The sequence below is a fragment of the Cinclus cinclus genome, chromosome 18 (assembly GCF_963662255.1).
Source record: "Cinclus cinclus chromosome 18, bCinCin1.1, whole genome shotgun sequence".
In the NCBI taxonomy this organism is placed as follows: Eukaryota; Metazoa; Chordata; class Aves; order Passeriformes; family Cinclidae; genus Cinclus; species Cinclus cinclus.
The window spans coordinates 7611168-7627378 of record NC_085063.1 but is presented as its reverse complement, the minus strand read 5'-3'; the positions used below and the strand labels follow the sequence as shown (position 1 = coordinate 7627378).

Sequence of the window (16211 nt, the reverse complement as noted above, 5' to 3'; positions counted from 1 at the left end):
ATCAGACCGACACCAGGACAGGAGTCTGGATCAGCCGGGACCCGGGCCAGGACCGGAGTGTCCGTGTCCCGCTCAAGGGGCGGTGTCCCCGAGCAGCAGCTGCCCTTCTACTCTGCCCCACTGTGCGAGCAGCGGGACCGGGGGCTCTCGTAGGGACTCCCGCCTGAGCAGCTCCTGCCTACCGGGAGCACCGGGACCGGGAGCAAGGAGCGCCCACAGCCCGTGGCCACAGGAGACCCTGCTGAGGCGGCGCCCGGGGCCGCGGGGATTTCCCAGGCCAGGGCCACGGGAGTCGGGCCCAGAAATCCCCTTCTCGCCGCGGCTGCCCCCTTTGCCATCGAGATTCCCCAGGGACCCTTCGTGCTCCCGAGTGAGTCAGTTCTGGGAAGTGACATTGGGCCGGGGAATCCAGAGCACTCGGTTCCCAACTCTGTCTGTCCGCGGGAAGCACTCTGCCCTTCTCCCCGGGAGCAGCTGTGACTTGGCGACGGCCGCTTGTGGCCACCAACCACCGGCAGGGGCCGAGGCCGTGACCGTGACCAGGGAGGCGGCTGCTGCGGTGTGTCCTGTCAGGCATCGCGGCAGTGTGGCCGCGGGAGTCGGGCTGGCAGTGCCATAAGTGACCAGGGGCGCTGAGGAGCCACCGTGCGCTGCCGAGTCACCGCAGGGCCAAGGGGAGTCCAGGGAACGTGTCCGAAGCGGGTAGGGATCCTGGAAACACCCTGGGAGTTGCTGGGAACCCCTCTGGGGAACTGAGACGGAGGTACAGCCGGGTCACAGCACTGTTGCCTCTTCCCCTTTCAGGACTGACGCGTTTGGGGGACACTCCGCAGAGGCCAGGGCTCCAGGGTTACAGCCAGGGGGGCTCTCCCTCAGCACAGCCGTGGGGGCCTTCCAGGGGGACAGCTCAAGGGCTCTTAAAGGCTAAATAAAAAAAATAAAAAAAAAACCCAAAACCAAACCAACTCTCTGAGCTGCTATTGGAAAGAAGAAGTGAAATCTGGAGCTCCTGCCGGGGGGGTTGCACAGGCGCTCCCCTCCCCGAGGACCTCAGCTGAACCCTGCTCCTGCCCCTGCCTGTGGCCGTGACTCCGGGGGTTCCCGGCTGTGGCAGCGCCTGTCCGCAGGCCGGGCGGGCAGCGCGGGGCTCGGGGGGGCTGGCGGGGAGCTGTCCCCGGCCGGGGCCGGCGGGGAAGCCCCGGAGCGGGCGGCCCAACGCCCCTTCCTGGGCGGGAACGGACCGAGGTGTTCTTAGGCGGGCGGCGGCGGCCGGGACGCAGCGCCATGGACCGACTGGGGCTTTTGGGACTGCTCTGCGCGGCGCTGCTGGGCGTGAGTGGGGGCCGAGATCGGGGGAGGCACGGACCGGGAGCGGGACAGGGGCAGAGGGGATTCTTCTATCCCTGTGTCTGTATCCCGCCGGGCTTTCCGGGAAGGGGCACGGTCCGGCCGCTCCGGCCCGTCCCCTCGGCGCAGCCGCTCCCTCCGGGGAGCCCCGGGCTTTGCGCGGGCGGCGTGAGCGGGACCTGGCGGCGCTGCCGCGTCGGGTCCGTCGGTCCTGTCTGTCGGGCCCCAGAGCTGTCTGAACCGCTTGGCATCCTTCCTCTCTAGGTCTTCTACCCACGCGCTTTCGCTTTCTCCGATGGCGCGGGCTCTGCAGCCCAGCCCCGCCCCGCTCTGCGCTGGCCCGGGGGTCCCCACGGGCAGGGACGGGCAGCGGCGAGCCCCGAGACCCTCGGCCGGGACCCCCAGCGGGGCGGGGCGCTGGAAGCGGCTGCCGGCGCCTCTTTCACTTCTCGGTCCCGTGTGGGCGGGTGTGACGGCTGGGACGGCCCCGGGGCCTTATGGCTGTCCCCGAGCCGGGGCTGCGCGAGGTGCTCAAGGGGGTGGGCAGCGCCCGGCCGTGCTGAGTGCTCGTCCTTGGCACCCTCGGCCCGGCGCTCTCTCCCTGGCTCTCTGCCGGACCCCCGTCCCGCTCCCCAGGATAGCCAGGGGATGGGCAGCGAGGAGCTGGCTCCGTAAGAGGAACGGTGCTCCGGGTGTCCTCTTGCACTCTGTCTTGCCCGAGCGCTCATTCCCTCCTTGTGCGGGTAGTCTCCTGCTAGGAGGAGCAAGGGCAGGCTCTGGCAAAGTTTGCATGGGTGATACGGTTGTCTGGGGCTTTCCTGTCCCTCAGGGGCGATGTGTCAGCAGTGCTCTGGGCGTGAAAGCTTGGTGATCGTTGCTCCCTCTATGAGGGACTGCAATACTGTTGACAGGGGCACAGGGTGATGTGCAATCACCTTACAGTAGGAAGTCTGAGGAAATGTGCAGCAACTCCACCGGAATCACTGCCACCCCACTTCAAAGACAGTACTGATGGCATCAGGCAGCATGAGTAGCTGCTGTGGTCTGTGGTTACTGGAGGTGTGGGAAGAGCAGTGTGAGGAAGCCCTCACCTCAGGGTGCAGATTAGCACACATGTATCTGTGGAAGCGCGGTGATGTGGGAGCATTGGATATGAACTCACAGGTCTTGTTTCTTCCAGTGCTGGGAGCCTGGTGATGCCTTAACATGCTTCGATAAGCAGTATATATACAAGGGCAGATGCTGCAACCGGTGTCAGCCAGGTATGGAAACCCTTTCCTAGGGACCTCACAACTGGGCTGTGCCAGGACCTACTGCCTGGCCACAGCAGGGCAAGCTTCACTTGGTGTGATGGAGCTCCTCCACCTCACTGCCAGCAATGCTGACAGCTTCACCTCCCTGTGTCGTCTCAGTGACAGAGCAACTGGGACTTTGTGGGTGCTCTAGGAGACTCCTTGAACCTCACCAAATGTGCTACAGCTCTCTTGGGACTGTTTATGCTCTTGCAGCCACAGGACCCCATGGCAAGGGCAGCTTTGTAGGGAGAGTGCTGCCACTGGCACTAGCAAATTGTGATGGTGTTTTCCAGCTCCTGCTGTCACTGTCAGGTCATCTCCCAGTCTCTGGAATGCTGAAATGGCCCCACATCTCTCCCTCCCCACCTGGCCCCTGCAATGTTTGTTGTTATTAGGCAAGCTGGCTCCTTCAGCCCTGGCTTCCATGCAGAATGCTGCAGCAGTCCTGGCATCCACAGCTGCCAGCATTCCCCTGTTATGCTGGCAGAGGTGCTGTCTGGAGAGTGGGTAAGCCCCCTTGCCCCTTCCTCACCAGCCTCTGTTGCAGGGGAAAAGCTGGTCTCTGAGTGCAGTGAAACAGAAGACTCTGTCTGTACCCACTGTGAGCCTGGACACTATCAGCCAACCTGGACCAAGGAGAAACACTGTGCTCCTCATGATATCTGTGAAGGCAGTAAGTGCTCCCTATGACCACTGACCCAAGACTGGAGGGACTGGCTCCCCTGCTTGGTGTCTCACCTCACCCATGTCCCCTCTGTCCAGATGCTGGCCTTGCTGTGAAGATGCAAGGAAATGCAACACACAACACAGTGTGCCAATGCCAGGCTGGCATGCACTGCTCTGACATCAGCTGCCAGACCTGCGTGGAGAACCAGCCGTGCCAGCTTGGCTCTGGCTTTGTGGCAGGTAAATCTGACAAGCTGTTCCCGCTCAACAGGGCTGATGCTCTGTCAGCACTGACCTCAGGGAATGAGGGCTTCACCAGCATGGTACCCCCTGGCAGGGCTTTGGGAGAGCTGTGCCATTGTACAGAGTGCTGCACACCTGGCCTCTGCAGCCCCTTGCCCCCGCAGGCTCTCACTCCCTGCAGCCCCTACTGACCTTCCTGCCATCTCTGCTCCTCTTCAGCCAAGGCCATGGAGCGGATCTCATCCCCCTGTGAACCCTGCACAGAAGGCACCTTTTCCAACGTCTCTTCTAAAACCGAACCATGCCACCCCTGGACAAGGTATTGTCTTGAGTACAGACCATATCCTTCCACCAGCCCCAGTGAGCACATTCTCTGCTGCCAGTTTTCTTGGTGGCCTTAGGGGCTGGGCAGCTGGACTGGTTTCCGAGGGACACAGCATCTGGCTGGTATAGGGCCAGGGTGAGAGGAACAGGGTTAGGAGCACAGTGTGGTCCAGGGCAGTATTGGCTGAGGTCACGGCAGACATTCAGGCACTTGTGACTGTCCCTCAGGTTGTGCACAGACTGCTTATCCCTTCAGGGGTGTCCATGCTGTCATCCATGCTGAAAGCAATGGATCAGGATCTATGGGAATGCCCCATGCCCTGTTCAGGTTGTCCTTCCCAGTGCTCTCTGTGGCTATAGTCGTCAGCCAAAGCACAAAGCACTCTCCATGGGGAGTTTGGCTTTGAGGATGCCATGAACTGGCAGGTCATCCCTGTCTTTAGAAAGCTGCTTGAGGGTTAATTGCAGTTTCTGGTAGAAATATGAGCCATATTTCCAAGCTGAATTAGTCTTGCTTCAGCTGCCAGCCATTGGATTTCACTTTGCTTTTATCTGTGCCCAGAAATTACTTCCCCACAGAGCCACTTGTAGCCTATCTGAGCTTTTCTCTCAAATACAGCGCTCAAGCCCTAGGGACTTCCCTGACCACACAGGTCTGCTCCATCCTGTGCCTTGTCCCTAAACTTGTTCCCATCCTCAGCAGTTTCAGCAACTCCAGGCCAAGCCCGTGGGTTGGTACCCTGCTGTGTACCTGCTGTCCCCATCACACTGTGTCAGTGGGGGTCCCCCTGCTTGGTCTACTGGAGCTTGGTGGGCTCAGAGCAGGATGGGTTTTGGGACAGCTTGGGTGCCTGCCTAGCCCCAACTATTCCCTGAGCTCGGGTTACTGCTGTGGTTACATGGTCTTGTTCTTCCCTGCAGTTGTGAGGAAAAGGGGTTGGTGGTGAAGGTGAAAGGGACGAACTCCTCGGATGTGATCTGTGGTAAGTGCCTGGTGCCCAGGGCTGTTCTGGTGTAAAGCAGAAAGTCCCCCTGGGACTCCAGCTCCTGCAGCACTCAGAAGAGCTGGCCTCATGCGTGGTGTTTTTGGGAGAGGAAGGTCTGAAGTGCATGGCCAGTGTGATGCCTTCCTGCCTCTGTCTCCATGAGGAATGGCTGGGGCTGGAGCGGAGCACTCTGTGTCATGCTGGGTGTCCCATGGGTGGTGCCTCACTGACCCCGTGTCCTCCCACAGAGTCGAGCAGGCGCTCCTGGCTGTCAGTGCTGATCCCCATCACGGCTGCAGTTTTCACATGCCTCGTGGGTATCTGCATCTACTGCCTGGTCCACACAGGTGAGGGGCTAAAGCATGTGAAATGCTGCCTTGGCTGAGGGAGGGAAAACCTTGGTGAGAGGGGCCATAAAGGGCTGAGGGGCTGACCTGCAGGACCTGTGGTGCCGCAGCACCAGCCCTGGCTCTGACACCAGGAAGCTCCCTGCAGGGCAGGAGCACTTCTCCCTCAACATTACCTTCTCTCTGAACATTGCCTTCTCTATCCCTCTTTCCATCCAGATTCCAGGCGACGGGTGCCAAAGGAGGTGAGTCTGCCTAGAGCCTCCTCCAGCAGTGGGTTGGGATCCCTCCTGGGCAGAGCTGGGGATGTGCCAGCAGCAGAGCAGGGGCTGTGGCTTTGCAATGCAGGAGGGGTGGGGGCTGAACTAGGCTGCCTGGCTGGAGCAGGAGAAGGGCTGGGGCAGCCTGAAGGTGCTTCTGGCAAGTGCTGAGCATTTGGGAGGGACCCATATTCTGGCCTGCATGGGAGTGTACCGGAGCCTGTGGAAAGACATGGGTGCAGAGCGGGGGAATGTAGCTGCCTGCCCCTGACCCCTGCCCCTGTGCAGATAGAGGCTGGGGAGCCCGGAGAGAACTCAGATACCCAGCAGCCCACGGAGCAGGATGAGAATGTCTTGCCTGTGCAGGAGACCCTGCTCAGGGGCCAGCCTGTGGCTCAGGAGGATGGCAAGGAGAGCCGCATGTCAGAGCAGGAGATGCTGTGAAGGTGCAGAGCACTGCCTCTGAGAGGAGCACAGACTGGAGACCAGCACCATCTCCTCTGTCCCCTCTCCACCTGGGGAGGAAATCTCGCATCTGGCCTGGCTGTAAATGATGTGATGCTGCAGTGGACCAAGGAGTGACCACCCCACGGGAATACCACTCCAACTCCTGATCTGGTCACCTGCACAGGGCTGCCCTGGTGGAGCAAGGCTTGGCTTCCCCTATGGGGACATGGGACAGAGCCCCATCCTGCTTCCTGCCCAGGTGATGCAATGAAGCCCAGCCTGGCCCCTGGCCACAACAGAATGTCACTGCTGACAGGAAGACCGCAGCACAAAGCCCGGGCTCCCTGAGTGCTGGAGAAGCCGGGGCTGGGAAACGGGACTGCTAGTGTGAGATTATCACGGCAGAGCTCAGTCTGGGGTGCTGCGGAAGCTCTGCCCATGCTGGAGCAGGGCCCGATGGGTGCTGGCATCCGGACAGGGAACCCCGGCCGGGCCCCGGTCCCTCCAGCGCTGCCGGGCGCCGTGGGACGAACAAAGGCAGGACCGGCGGTCCCGGCCCTTCTTGGACAGGGCCGGGCTGGGGGCGAGGCCGGAGCGCAGACACCGGCGCGCGGCGGCCGGGAGATGGTGCTGCGGGACCGGCGCGGGCTGTGCTGGGCGGCACCGGCACCGCCCGTCCTGCCCCGTCCCTTCCCGTCCCGTCCCTGCCTCGCCCCGCGTAGGCTCGGGGTGGCCACGGGGGGTTCTGGCCACGGGGTTGCCCAGCGCGGGGTCCCTCCCGCGGTTCCCCCGCACCCCCACCCGTCCGTACGGGAGCGGCCGCGCTCCTTCTCCCTCCACTCGCTTCTGGCGAAACCGTGTGATTAAAGGTGAATATCTGCCCCTTGTGCGTGAGCAGCCCCCGGCCCTCCCCCGCCCACCGGCACCCCCGGGACCGGCGCTCCCAACTCTGAATGTTCCGGGAAGGAGGATGCTTTGGGAATGGGCGGGTGCTCCCAAGGCAGAGAATCCCACCAGAGGAGGGAGGGAAGAGCTGCCACCGGCTGTGCCCTCCCCAGCACACCTTGGCTGGCCCCACTGCCCTGCCTGCGCTTCCCCTCTGGCTGCCCTCACTGACCCCCACAGCAGCAGCTGTCCCCAGCACAGCCGTGCCCAGCCCGTGTCCCATGCCAGAGGAGACGGAGGATACGGGCAGGGCTGCCTGCAGCAGGCGGCTCCGTGCCCCTCGCCTCAGTGCTCTGGCAGTAAAATGCACAAGTGGAGTCCATCACACTGCAGGGCAGCGCTGGGGGCTGCTGCGGTGTAGCAGTGGAGTCACCACGGGCTCTAAAGCACTGTTGTGGGGCTGCAGTGGCACTGAGCCTACTGCAGGCTTTAGGCACTGGGAGCAGCCTCAGCCTGTGACCCATCACTACCTGAACACAGGCAACACAGCATGAGAAAGGCCATAAATTCCAGAGCAGGAGCAGCTGGAGCATGGAGCAACTTTGCCTGTACAGGCAGTGGCACATTATTTAATGCTCCTCTTAAAACATAATGTTAGGTTTAATAAGGGAGATAAAAACATGGCAGCAGCTTTCCCTCCTCTCAGGGCTTGGCACTCCCAGCAGTGCTGGTGGGATGGTCTCAGGCTGGGCAGCGTTCCCTTGGCACCAACCCAGAGAACACCCAGTTCTGGGGACAGATGTGATCCTGCTCCTGCTGGAGGAGAAGGTGTTATGTGGGCCACAGATGCAAAGTCTTTGGCCCCAAACATGAAGCCTTTGGCCCCAAACATGAAGCCTTTGGCCCCAGATGGTTTCCAAAGGATGGTCTCCCCAGGTGGCAGGCTGAGTTCTCTGGGGCCACCTCCCCTCTTCCCCCAAGGCTGACCCTTCCCTGCTGGCACACAGCATGTTCAGTGCCCGCTCTGCGTGTCAGACATGTACCATCTCATTAGCACGTCTGTCCCCCAAAGTGAGGAGGGAGAGCGCGTGAGGCCTAATTGAATGTAACTAATTATTCACTCTGCAAATGTTCTGTTTAAATGGGATTGTGAGGGACAGAATTACTCATTCTGAAAAGGGGAGAGAAAGAGAGAAAGACGGAGATAAAACAAATAGAGGCGGATGCTGGAGCTGCAGCTCGTTCTCTCTCCCCAGAATACCAATTACCGGATGAAGTGATTGTATAAATCTTTACTGAGTGAACGGACTGTACTAGTCACTTACTCCTGTCCTCCTATTATGAGGAAGCAATGAAAAATCATCCCACTCTCCAGTCCAGTTAAGGGTTCCAAGTCATTCTCTTGGGCAATATCTCACCAGCTGAAGAGCTTGCCCTGGGGCTTTCTCAGGGTGGGGGTCCCACTGAGACAGGGCTGAGCACTTGGCAGGAGCCCACGCCTCTCCTGCACCCCCAGCCCTGGGGAGGAGCAGTGGCTGTCCATGCTCTGGGGAGGTGCAGGACTTCTGCCCCAGCAGGAGCCAAGCAATGCCATGGAACACGGGGACACATGGGCTGGTCAAGGGCCCCAATGTCACATGTGTGACAGGTCACCCAGGGACCCCAGTGCCTGGCTCAGTGGCACTCCAGGTCTTGACCCCTCAACTTCCTTGTTCTTCCCTTCTGTGGGTCCAGCCCTGCCAGGCCCCTGGTCCCCTCCACTGGCTCCTGCAGTGAAAAGGGAGAACATGGTGCTTCCCAGTCTCTTCCCACACTGCAGTCAATGTTTCTCACTCAGGGTGTCTCTGCTCCACTGGTTGCAGAAATGCGCTTACTGGCTGTGACCTCCATCACTCTTTTCTGCCTTGTCTTTTAATCCCAGATCCCTCCAAACACCCACATTTCTGTTCTCAGTAGTGGTGTGGGATGGGAGAGGAAGTCGTGGCTATGCAGAACTGGGAAAGCTGTCAGAGTCCCCCTGCTCCCTGTCATCATTGGGGAGCACCCACATTCTGGGGTCCTGCTTCAAGAGCTGGTGAGGACCCAGCAAGTCCCATACTCCCTGCAGGCAACCCCAGACCCCCCTTACTACAAGGCATCCAGCATGCCAGGGGCTGGTTTACAAGGACAAAGACCACTTGGTCTCCACATCCTGCAGCCAGAAAAAGAGAGACCCCCCCTGGGACCCTGCAGGTGCTATTCCAGAGAAACCACAGGAGCTGTGTGGTGAGTTCACTGTGGGAAAACAGGCTGGGCACAAGTCAGTAATGAGAGGGTAAAGCCTCCAGTCTGTCCTGCCTTGTCCTGGTTGGGGATTTGATTGTTGCCAGCAGCGAGTTTCCATGCACTGGAGATATGCGTGTGTGGGTGTGAGGGAGAGATAACATCGTCATCGTCATAACAAATGCAGTTGTGCAGCTCCATTCTCTGCTTATTGGCTTTCTTCTCTTTATCTATAAATAATTGCAGGGACACAATAGACTTTTAAGTCTGCCAAAGAGTTTGTCTCCCTCCAGCAACCGTATTGCTACAGTGCTGCCACCTTATCTGCTTGTAGAAAGATGAGGGTGGGAAAAATATTTACTGTCAGGGATATTTGTCATCTGCAAATTACCTCTGCCTACAGTTCGCAGCAGGGATGGGACTGACAGCACCAATGTGTACTGTGGGAGTGCGAGCACAGGGGGTCTCCGTGCTGCCCCAGACCCACCTGAGCCTCGTCCCTTTGGCTGGTGGGGTGGGCAGCAGCGAGCTGGCAAAGCCACCATGTATGCAAAGCCGCAGGGATGAGGGATACAGATGATGATGCTGAACCTGATGATGCAGGCTCCTAGCAAGTGGATTGACACAGAGGATTACCTTGATGGGACTGGGACATTAGGCTCAGAGGTTTGCCAAGTTGCCAGCCCCTCCCCAAGCACAGGCCTTCACCCCCAGGCTGTGCAGCAGCCCCCAGCATGGCACCCCAGGCACTGACCGCTGTGAGAGCCCCAGGCCTTGCTGTTCTCCTGCAAAGGCCAAAAGTGCTGGGCACTCCACCACTCTTTCAGCATCCAAAGTCCCTGCCAGCCCCACCAGGCTTGCTCACTGCTGGAATTCCTCACATTCTGTAGCCCAGAGGCCTTTGCACAGCACTTATCACTGCAGTATCCGAGAACTGATCTAATTGATGTGACACCAATTATTCCTGTATCACTAAATGCAGAAATAATGCATCTGTTTGTACAAACCTCCTAGACCCTGACCATAAAATTATGACTTTGATGTGAAAAGAGCCAGAGCCCAGGAGCACCATCTCTCAACTGAGGCCCCATCATTGCAGGTCTGGCCAGCCCTGCTGGGACACTCTCCTCATGGCCACACACACCACACAGGATCCCTGCATCATCCAGGTGGCTGCATGGAGAGCTGGGGCTTGTGACTTTTTGCAGATCACGCTGCAGCCATGGTGATCCCACACAGCCATGCCAACCCAAGCAGCACCAGCCCAAAAATGAGTGCTGGCAGAGGTGCCCAGGCTATTGTGACAGCCAGCCCAGGGAGCTGCATGCTCCACAGGGCAGTGCAAAGCCATTTCTGGGCTGCTCAGCACAGCTTATGCAGACTGCAAAGCTTTTGGCTTGGACATGTACTGGTGCTGGGAAAAGCCATTCATTGCACTTGAAATTTTACTGTGAAATTAGACTTTGCCTGGACACGCAGAGCTTGGCACAAGCAGAAGTTTGTATTTTGTAAATTGCTTTCTACAATCAATTAGAGAAAAGAAATGGCTGTAGCCATAGGTGGCACACGAGATGGCTCCAGGTTGGGGCTGGTTCCAGATCCCTGCCATACAGCCCCAGGAGCAATCCCAGCCCAAAGGGAGCAGTTTCAGAATGGGCAGATAGTGTAGCTTTGCAGAACCTCACCCGGTGGAAGAGGAGGTGGGCAGCTGTGAGGGGGACGATGGCCTCATCAGGGGCTGCTGTGCTGCCCCTGTGCCACACTGACTACTGGTAGACGTGGGAGCTGCTCCCAGGCCTTTGCATGGTGCCAGCCAGTGGCAGCTCAAGCTGGAGCTGTTCTGGAGATGAGCCCTGTCTCCTCCCAGCCTGACCCCAGCACCAGTGCCCCTGATAGCAGCAGCACACCATGGTGCCAACACTTGCTCCAGGGCAGCAAAGCAGAGAGGTCCCATGTGAGCTGGGGATGCAGTAAGGCACAAGCAACATGGCAAAGCTCTGGTACCCTTTTCCATCACATTTGGGCAGAGCATGGTGAGCACAGCATGTGTCTTGCTGCTCAGATGGCGAAGGGCTTGCCCTGGTTCTGGTTTGCTCAATGTTTTCATTAAGGACCTGGATGATGGAATAGAGAAAGTGCTTATTAAATTTGCAGATGACACGAAGCTGGGAGGGACTACAAGTATCTTGGAGGACGGGATTAGAATTCAAAATGATCTTGACAAATTGGAGAAATGGACTGGAAAAAATAGGATGAAATTCAACAGGGACAAGTGCAAGGCAGTATGCTGAGCAGGGGAACAATCAGCTGTGCAAACACAAGCAGGGTTGGCGGTGTGGGGCCAATCCGGGCATGAGACCACACAGGCACGGGGCAGGCACGGGGCAGGCACGGGCCATGGGCAGGCTGTGTGCTCACTCGGAGCTGGTGGAGCGAGGCCACGAGGAGGCAGGAGGAATGGACGGAGGGAGTGAGAGAAACCCCTGTTGGCCTCAAGCACAGACTGACTTCTTCACCCCTGTGATCCCACACACTTCTCCTACCTGGCCAGGAGCTACAGTGAGATCCAGCACCATCCCAACCCTTGTACACTTCAGGTGTGTGGCTGAGCAGAGGTTCCCTGCTGGGCTTCTCAATCCCCTGCCTTTGCCAGCTCAGAGCCAGGGTAGACACTGCCCTGCAATGCCCCAGGGAGATGCCCCTATGCCAGCTCCAAAAAATGCTCAGCCTTTCGTACAGAGCCCCACTGAGGCAGTTCTCCAGGCAGTGGCACAGCCCAGCACCAGGGGCCAAATCACCACCACGTGCAGGAAGCTTTGCTCCAAAGGCACTCCCTGTGCCTGGGGCTCAGCTGGAGGTCTGGCCGCAGCCCCCTGCCCCACAGCACACACCCCTGCAGAGGTCTCAGGAGCCCTCCAGCCGCCTTCCCTTCGCTCCGGCAATTAGAGTTCCAGCCAGCCCCCTCCAAGCCTGTGCAAACACCGAGGCTCATTTAAATAAATTAAGAAGACATAATAAATCAAAGGGAAATGAGGGGCTGTGCCTGGGGGCAGGGGAGTCACTCGAGTTTAATTACATTGGCAAGCCTCTCGCAGCAAAAGCACAGCAAGTCCCAGATGTGTCAAGCACAGATGTGCAGGAATGTGCAGAGCTTGGTGTCAGAGCTGGCAGCATCACCCTGACGCCTGTGCCTGGCACAGCATCGGCTCCAGTGAGTCAGGAAGTGAGGCACGAGCTGGCAGACGTGAGTCCTGGGCACTCGCCACTCCAGGGCACCTGTGCAGGGATGCCCATGTGGGCAGATGGCATCCTGGCGGTGCAGCACTGGCAGCACCTAGTGCCACATGGGCCATGCTGGGGCAGCCTGCAAAGCTCTGTCTGCCCCTTTCCAAGCCCTGTGTCCTTTGCTGTCTCTGCAGCCACCCAGCAAGCAAGTCAGGTGAGGCTCAGAGAGTATCACTGGCACCACAACATCCCTCTGCCACACACGCGATTTACAGCCAGTCCCCCGTTGTTTAAGGGCTCTTGCTCACAGCTGCATCAGGAACTCCAAATAGAGCTTTGTATAGAGGCAGCAAATTTATGAGACTGGCTCTGAATTCCCAGTCACATCAGGGGCCAATTCGTCTTCCCAGGGCTGAGGATGAAATTAAATTATTGTAAAATAAATCGGTAAAAGTGATGAAAAGACCATCACCTGTCGGAAAGGGCGGGGTGCTGAGAACCCACGCGTGGCCGTGACTGATGGGGCTCACCAGGTGATAAAGCACCCGGGACCTGGGAGCTCGGGGATTTCTGCTCTAATCTCACTAAAGAGATGTTGTTTACAGGAAAAAGGATATTTTGGGGAGGAAATTGCATTTCAAGGTTAAAGGAAAGAAATGGAGCAAGTCTCCTAGGGAGCCACTTACGTGTGAGATGGCGGCAGACAGACAGGCACGGGTGCCAGGGAGCAGCCGGGGTGGGATGAGGTGGGAGGCAGTGCCAGGCACACGCATGTGCCAAGGGCCATGTGTCCTGCCTGGCCTTGCCATCAGTGCAGGCAGCCCAGAACCAGGCAGTGATTGCCCAGGTTTGCAGCAGGGGGCCAGAGGGGTTGGTGGGTCCAGGGCAGTCTGAGGATCCCTGTGGGTGCTGCCAGCCCACCCTGACAGAGAAGCTGCTGCCATACTGGTCCCCAGCCCTGGTGCCATCCTGTCCCACCAGAGAGGTGCCTCATCAGCTCAATAATGGCAAACCCTCACTGCTTCCTGTGAGGAGCCCTGCAGGGGCCTGAGTGGCCACAATCTGATGTTTCAGGGCAAGGGGCATGTGCCCTGCACAGGGGCTTGCAGCTTCCAAGTTTCAGTCTTATCCTACAAGACGGATGCTGGAGAGAGACTTTTTTCCCAGCGATGAGTGGAAAAAATAATGACTTCAGCTTACAGTGCTCTGGCTGGCCATTTAACAATAGGTCATTAGCATGGCTCAGCATGGGGAAGGGATTTATTTAGGGGACACAGTTGCAAAGACAAACCAGCACCAGGTGCTTAATAGCAGTTCAGAGGTATTGGAGTGTTGCAGTGCTCAGAAAATGCAGCTGTGGGAGTTCAGAGACTTTATCCTTCATGTGTATGAAATCCCACAATACCAGCAGAGATTTCTCAGCTTTGCCCCAAGTACAAAAGCAGCTCAGGGATAAGCAATGGCTCTGCAAGGGCAGCAGCTCCTACCACAGTCACCCTGGCTGCCCCAGCACTGGCAGGACTGGCTTCTGCTGGCACAGACCATACCTGTGTCCTCACACCCACCACAGGGCCACTTCTAAGGTCTGTTAGACCTTGTGACCCCCCTCTGTCCCTGGCAAATGCATCCTGAGTATGGGACAGGGGAGGGGCATGTTCTGCTATCCTAGGAAAGCCCAGTCCTCCCATCTCAGCCTGGGTTGGGCTCAGACATGAGCCTCCTTTGCTCTTCTCCAGTGCTTGTCCCATGGCCCAGAGCAGCTCTGGAGCATCAGCAGGCTCTGCCTGAGCTCTTCCTGTGCCTTGGTGGTCTAGACAGGCACGGTCACCCACCAGAAGCCTTTTCACTCCTGCAAACACCATGGCTCAGCCGTGGCTCGCTCCAACCCCTGTCCTGCCATCAACACCAGGGCAGTGCAATGATCACCAGCATGTCCCTGCACATGGATGGGCAGAGTCCTTGACAGCAGGGATGTGTGCTGGGCAAATCCCCTCATGCCTGTGAGTGCTTCCCCAGGAACACTCACTACAAACCCTCCCAGTGAACCCCATGTCCCAGCCCTGGCAGTGTGTGGGGCTCTGCCATGTGCCAAGTGTGGTGAGGGGTCCCATGGCAGCAGGAGGGGCCGGGGGCAGGAGCTGGCAGCCATCCCACACAGGCGGCATGGCAGCAGTGTGCCGAGGTGGAAGTAAAGAGTTACTGAGCAAGCAGACGTTCAATAATTCATGGTCACTGAACTGCAACAGGAACAACGACAAATAATAATACAGGAAAATGGGGAAAAACCTGAAATCGTTAGGCCAGTGGTTCAAGCATGAAGAGTGCATGCTGAGGGAGAGGGGTGCAATCACACCATTCCTGGGTGCAGGGGTTGCTGCCAGCTGCACCGTGGCCCTCTGCCCCTGGCCTGCCACTCCGGCCCAAGGGCTCCAGTGGTGTCACTGCCCCATGGGGGCTGTTCTGGGATGTGTCCAGTCCAGGGGAGCCTGAGCAATGCCATGTGCCAGCCCTCAGTGCCCTCCAAGCCTGGGAGGCATGCAGGGTGCTTCACGTGTCCAAGAGGCAGGAACGGCAGATCTACTCTCCCTAATTATAATTAGTGATGCTTGCCGTGGGAGCTTGCAAACACGGTTTAATTAGAGCAGCCGGGCTCCCTCCACATGCTGCACCCTCCCCAGGGTCAAGGACAGAGTAGAGTGAGGGAAGCAGGAGCTGAGGAATGCTTGGCAGAGTTTGGTTGCTGGGCCCACACAAGATTTACCCCTTTTCTCTGCCCACAGCCATGGCCCAGGAGGCTGTGCTTCGTTTAGCTCAGCTGGCAGGGACCACCTTGTGTCCCTGCACACACCCTCTCCCCAGGCTCTGGCACCACCAGGACTGCCTGCTGCTCCTGGGGACAGAAGGACACCTGTGCACAGTGACTCTGCCAGAGGCCAGCAGACAGTGAGCTGGGAAATTTAATCTACAGCTGCAAGAAAGGGCTGTGGAGTCTCTGAATGCATGAGCCTGCTGCTTCTGTCAGGAAGAAAAATAGGAAAGGGGCGTAGGGAATTAGACAAAGGCCATGAAGCAGAGAGGGAGGGTTGGGTGAATTTGGGAAGAGCAGGCAGTGACTGCTGCAGCCCCAGAACGGGCTGATGGCCAAACATCCTTGATCCCAAGAACCGGGACCAGGATGGGGAAAGACATCACTGAGTGCCAAGATGGGATGGGTGTTGAGAGAGAACACGCCCCTGGCAGTCTGAACCTCTGGATGCAGCCAAGTCCTGCCTAGGTTGACTGACCAGGTTATCCAGAGGGATGAATTTGGGATGAATGAGAGCACCCTGAGCTCAAGGACAGTTAGCTGTGGTGGCTGTGCAGCAGCAGGCAGTGTGTCCGTGCAGGCTGAGCCATGGAGAGGACACCTGGAGTCACAGCGTGGAAAGTAGTGACCTGGTCAGAGCTCCCTGCACATCCCAGCACCGAACTGGGGAGCCTGGATGACTAATTGCCATTGTCACCACACCCAATTAGGAGGCTGGCCACAGCCAGCTGGAAACTGTAGGTGTTAATTCTTTCTGGCAGGAGTAGTGCCCCATCCAGAGGAGCTCCTGCCACCCACCCTGTCCAGAGCAGCTCCTATCGGCCCTGGCATCATGTTCCCATCCTCACCCTGCTCTGCGTGCACCCCAATATCCATCGGCAGGGCACACCCCGCCTGGACACCAGCCGGACACCCCTCCCCGGAGACGCACCAGGGGGACCCGGCTGTGAAGGGAAAGGCTGGGGAGGATGCTCAGGTGCTGTCGCTCCGGGGGCAGGTGCCGTGGTGCTCCCGCTGCCGTGCGGCCGCTGCGGCTGGCAGCGGAGTTCGGTGTCTGGGTGACAGGTTTACAAATCACCGCTGCTGCGTGCGCAGGGAGCTTGGTTGCCTCGGCATTC

The 16211-nt window shown here is 58.5% G+C and overlaps 1 protein-coding gene across 1 annotated transcript; it reads left to right on the top strand.

The window, feature by feature from the left end:
• The first annotated feature begins 658 nt into the window (after positions 1-658).
• CD40 (CD40 molecule) lies at positions 659-6194 on the top strand. The gene is made up of 9 exons (XM_062504990.1): positions 659-1332; positions 2528-2609; positions 3190-3315; positions 3405-3548; positions 3771-3870; positions 4797-4858; positions 5110-5208; positions 5428-5453; positions 5757-6194. The coding sequence occupies exons 1-9, from the start codon at positions 1285-1287 to the stop codon at positions 5910-5912; spliced, it is 843 nt and encodes a 280-aa protein (XP_062360974.1). The 5' UTR covers positions 659-1284; the 3' UTR covers positions 5913-6194.
• The last annotated feature ends 10017 nt before the right edge of the window (positions 6195-16211 follow it).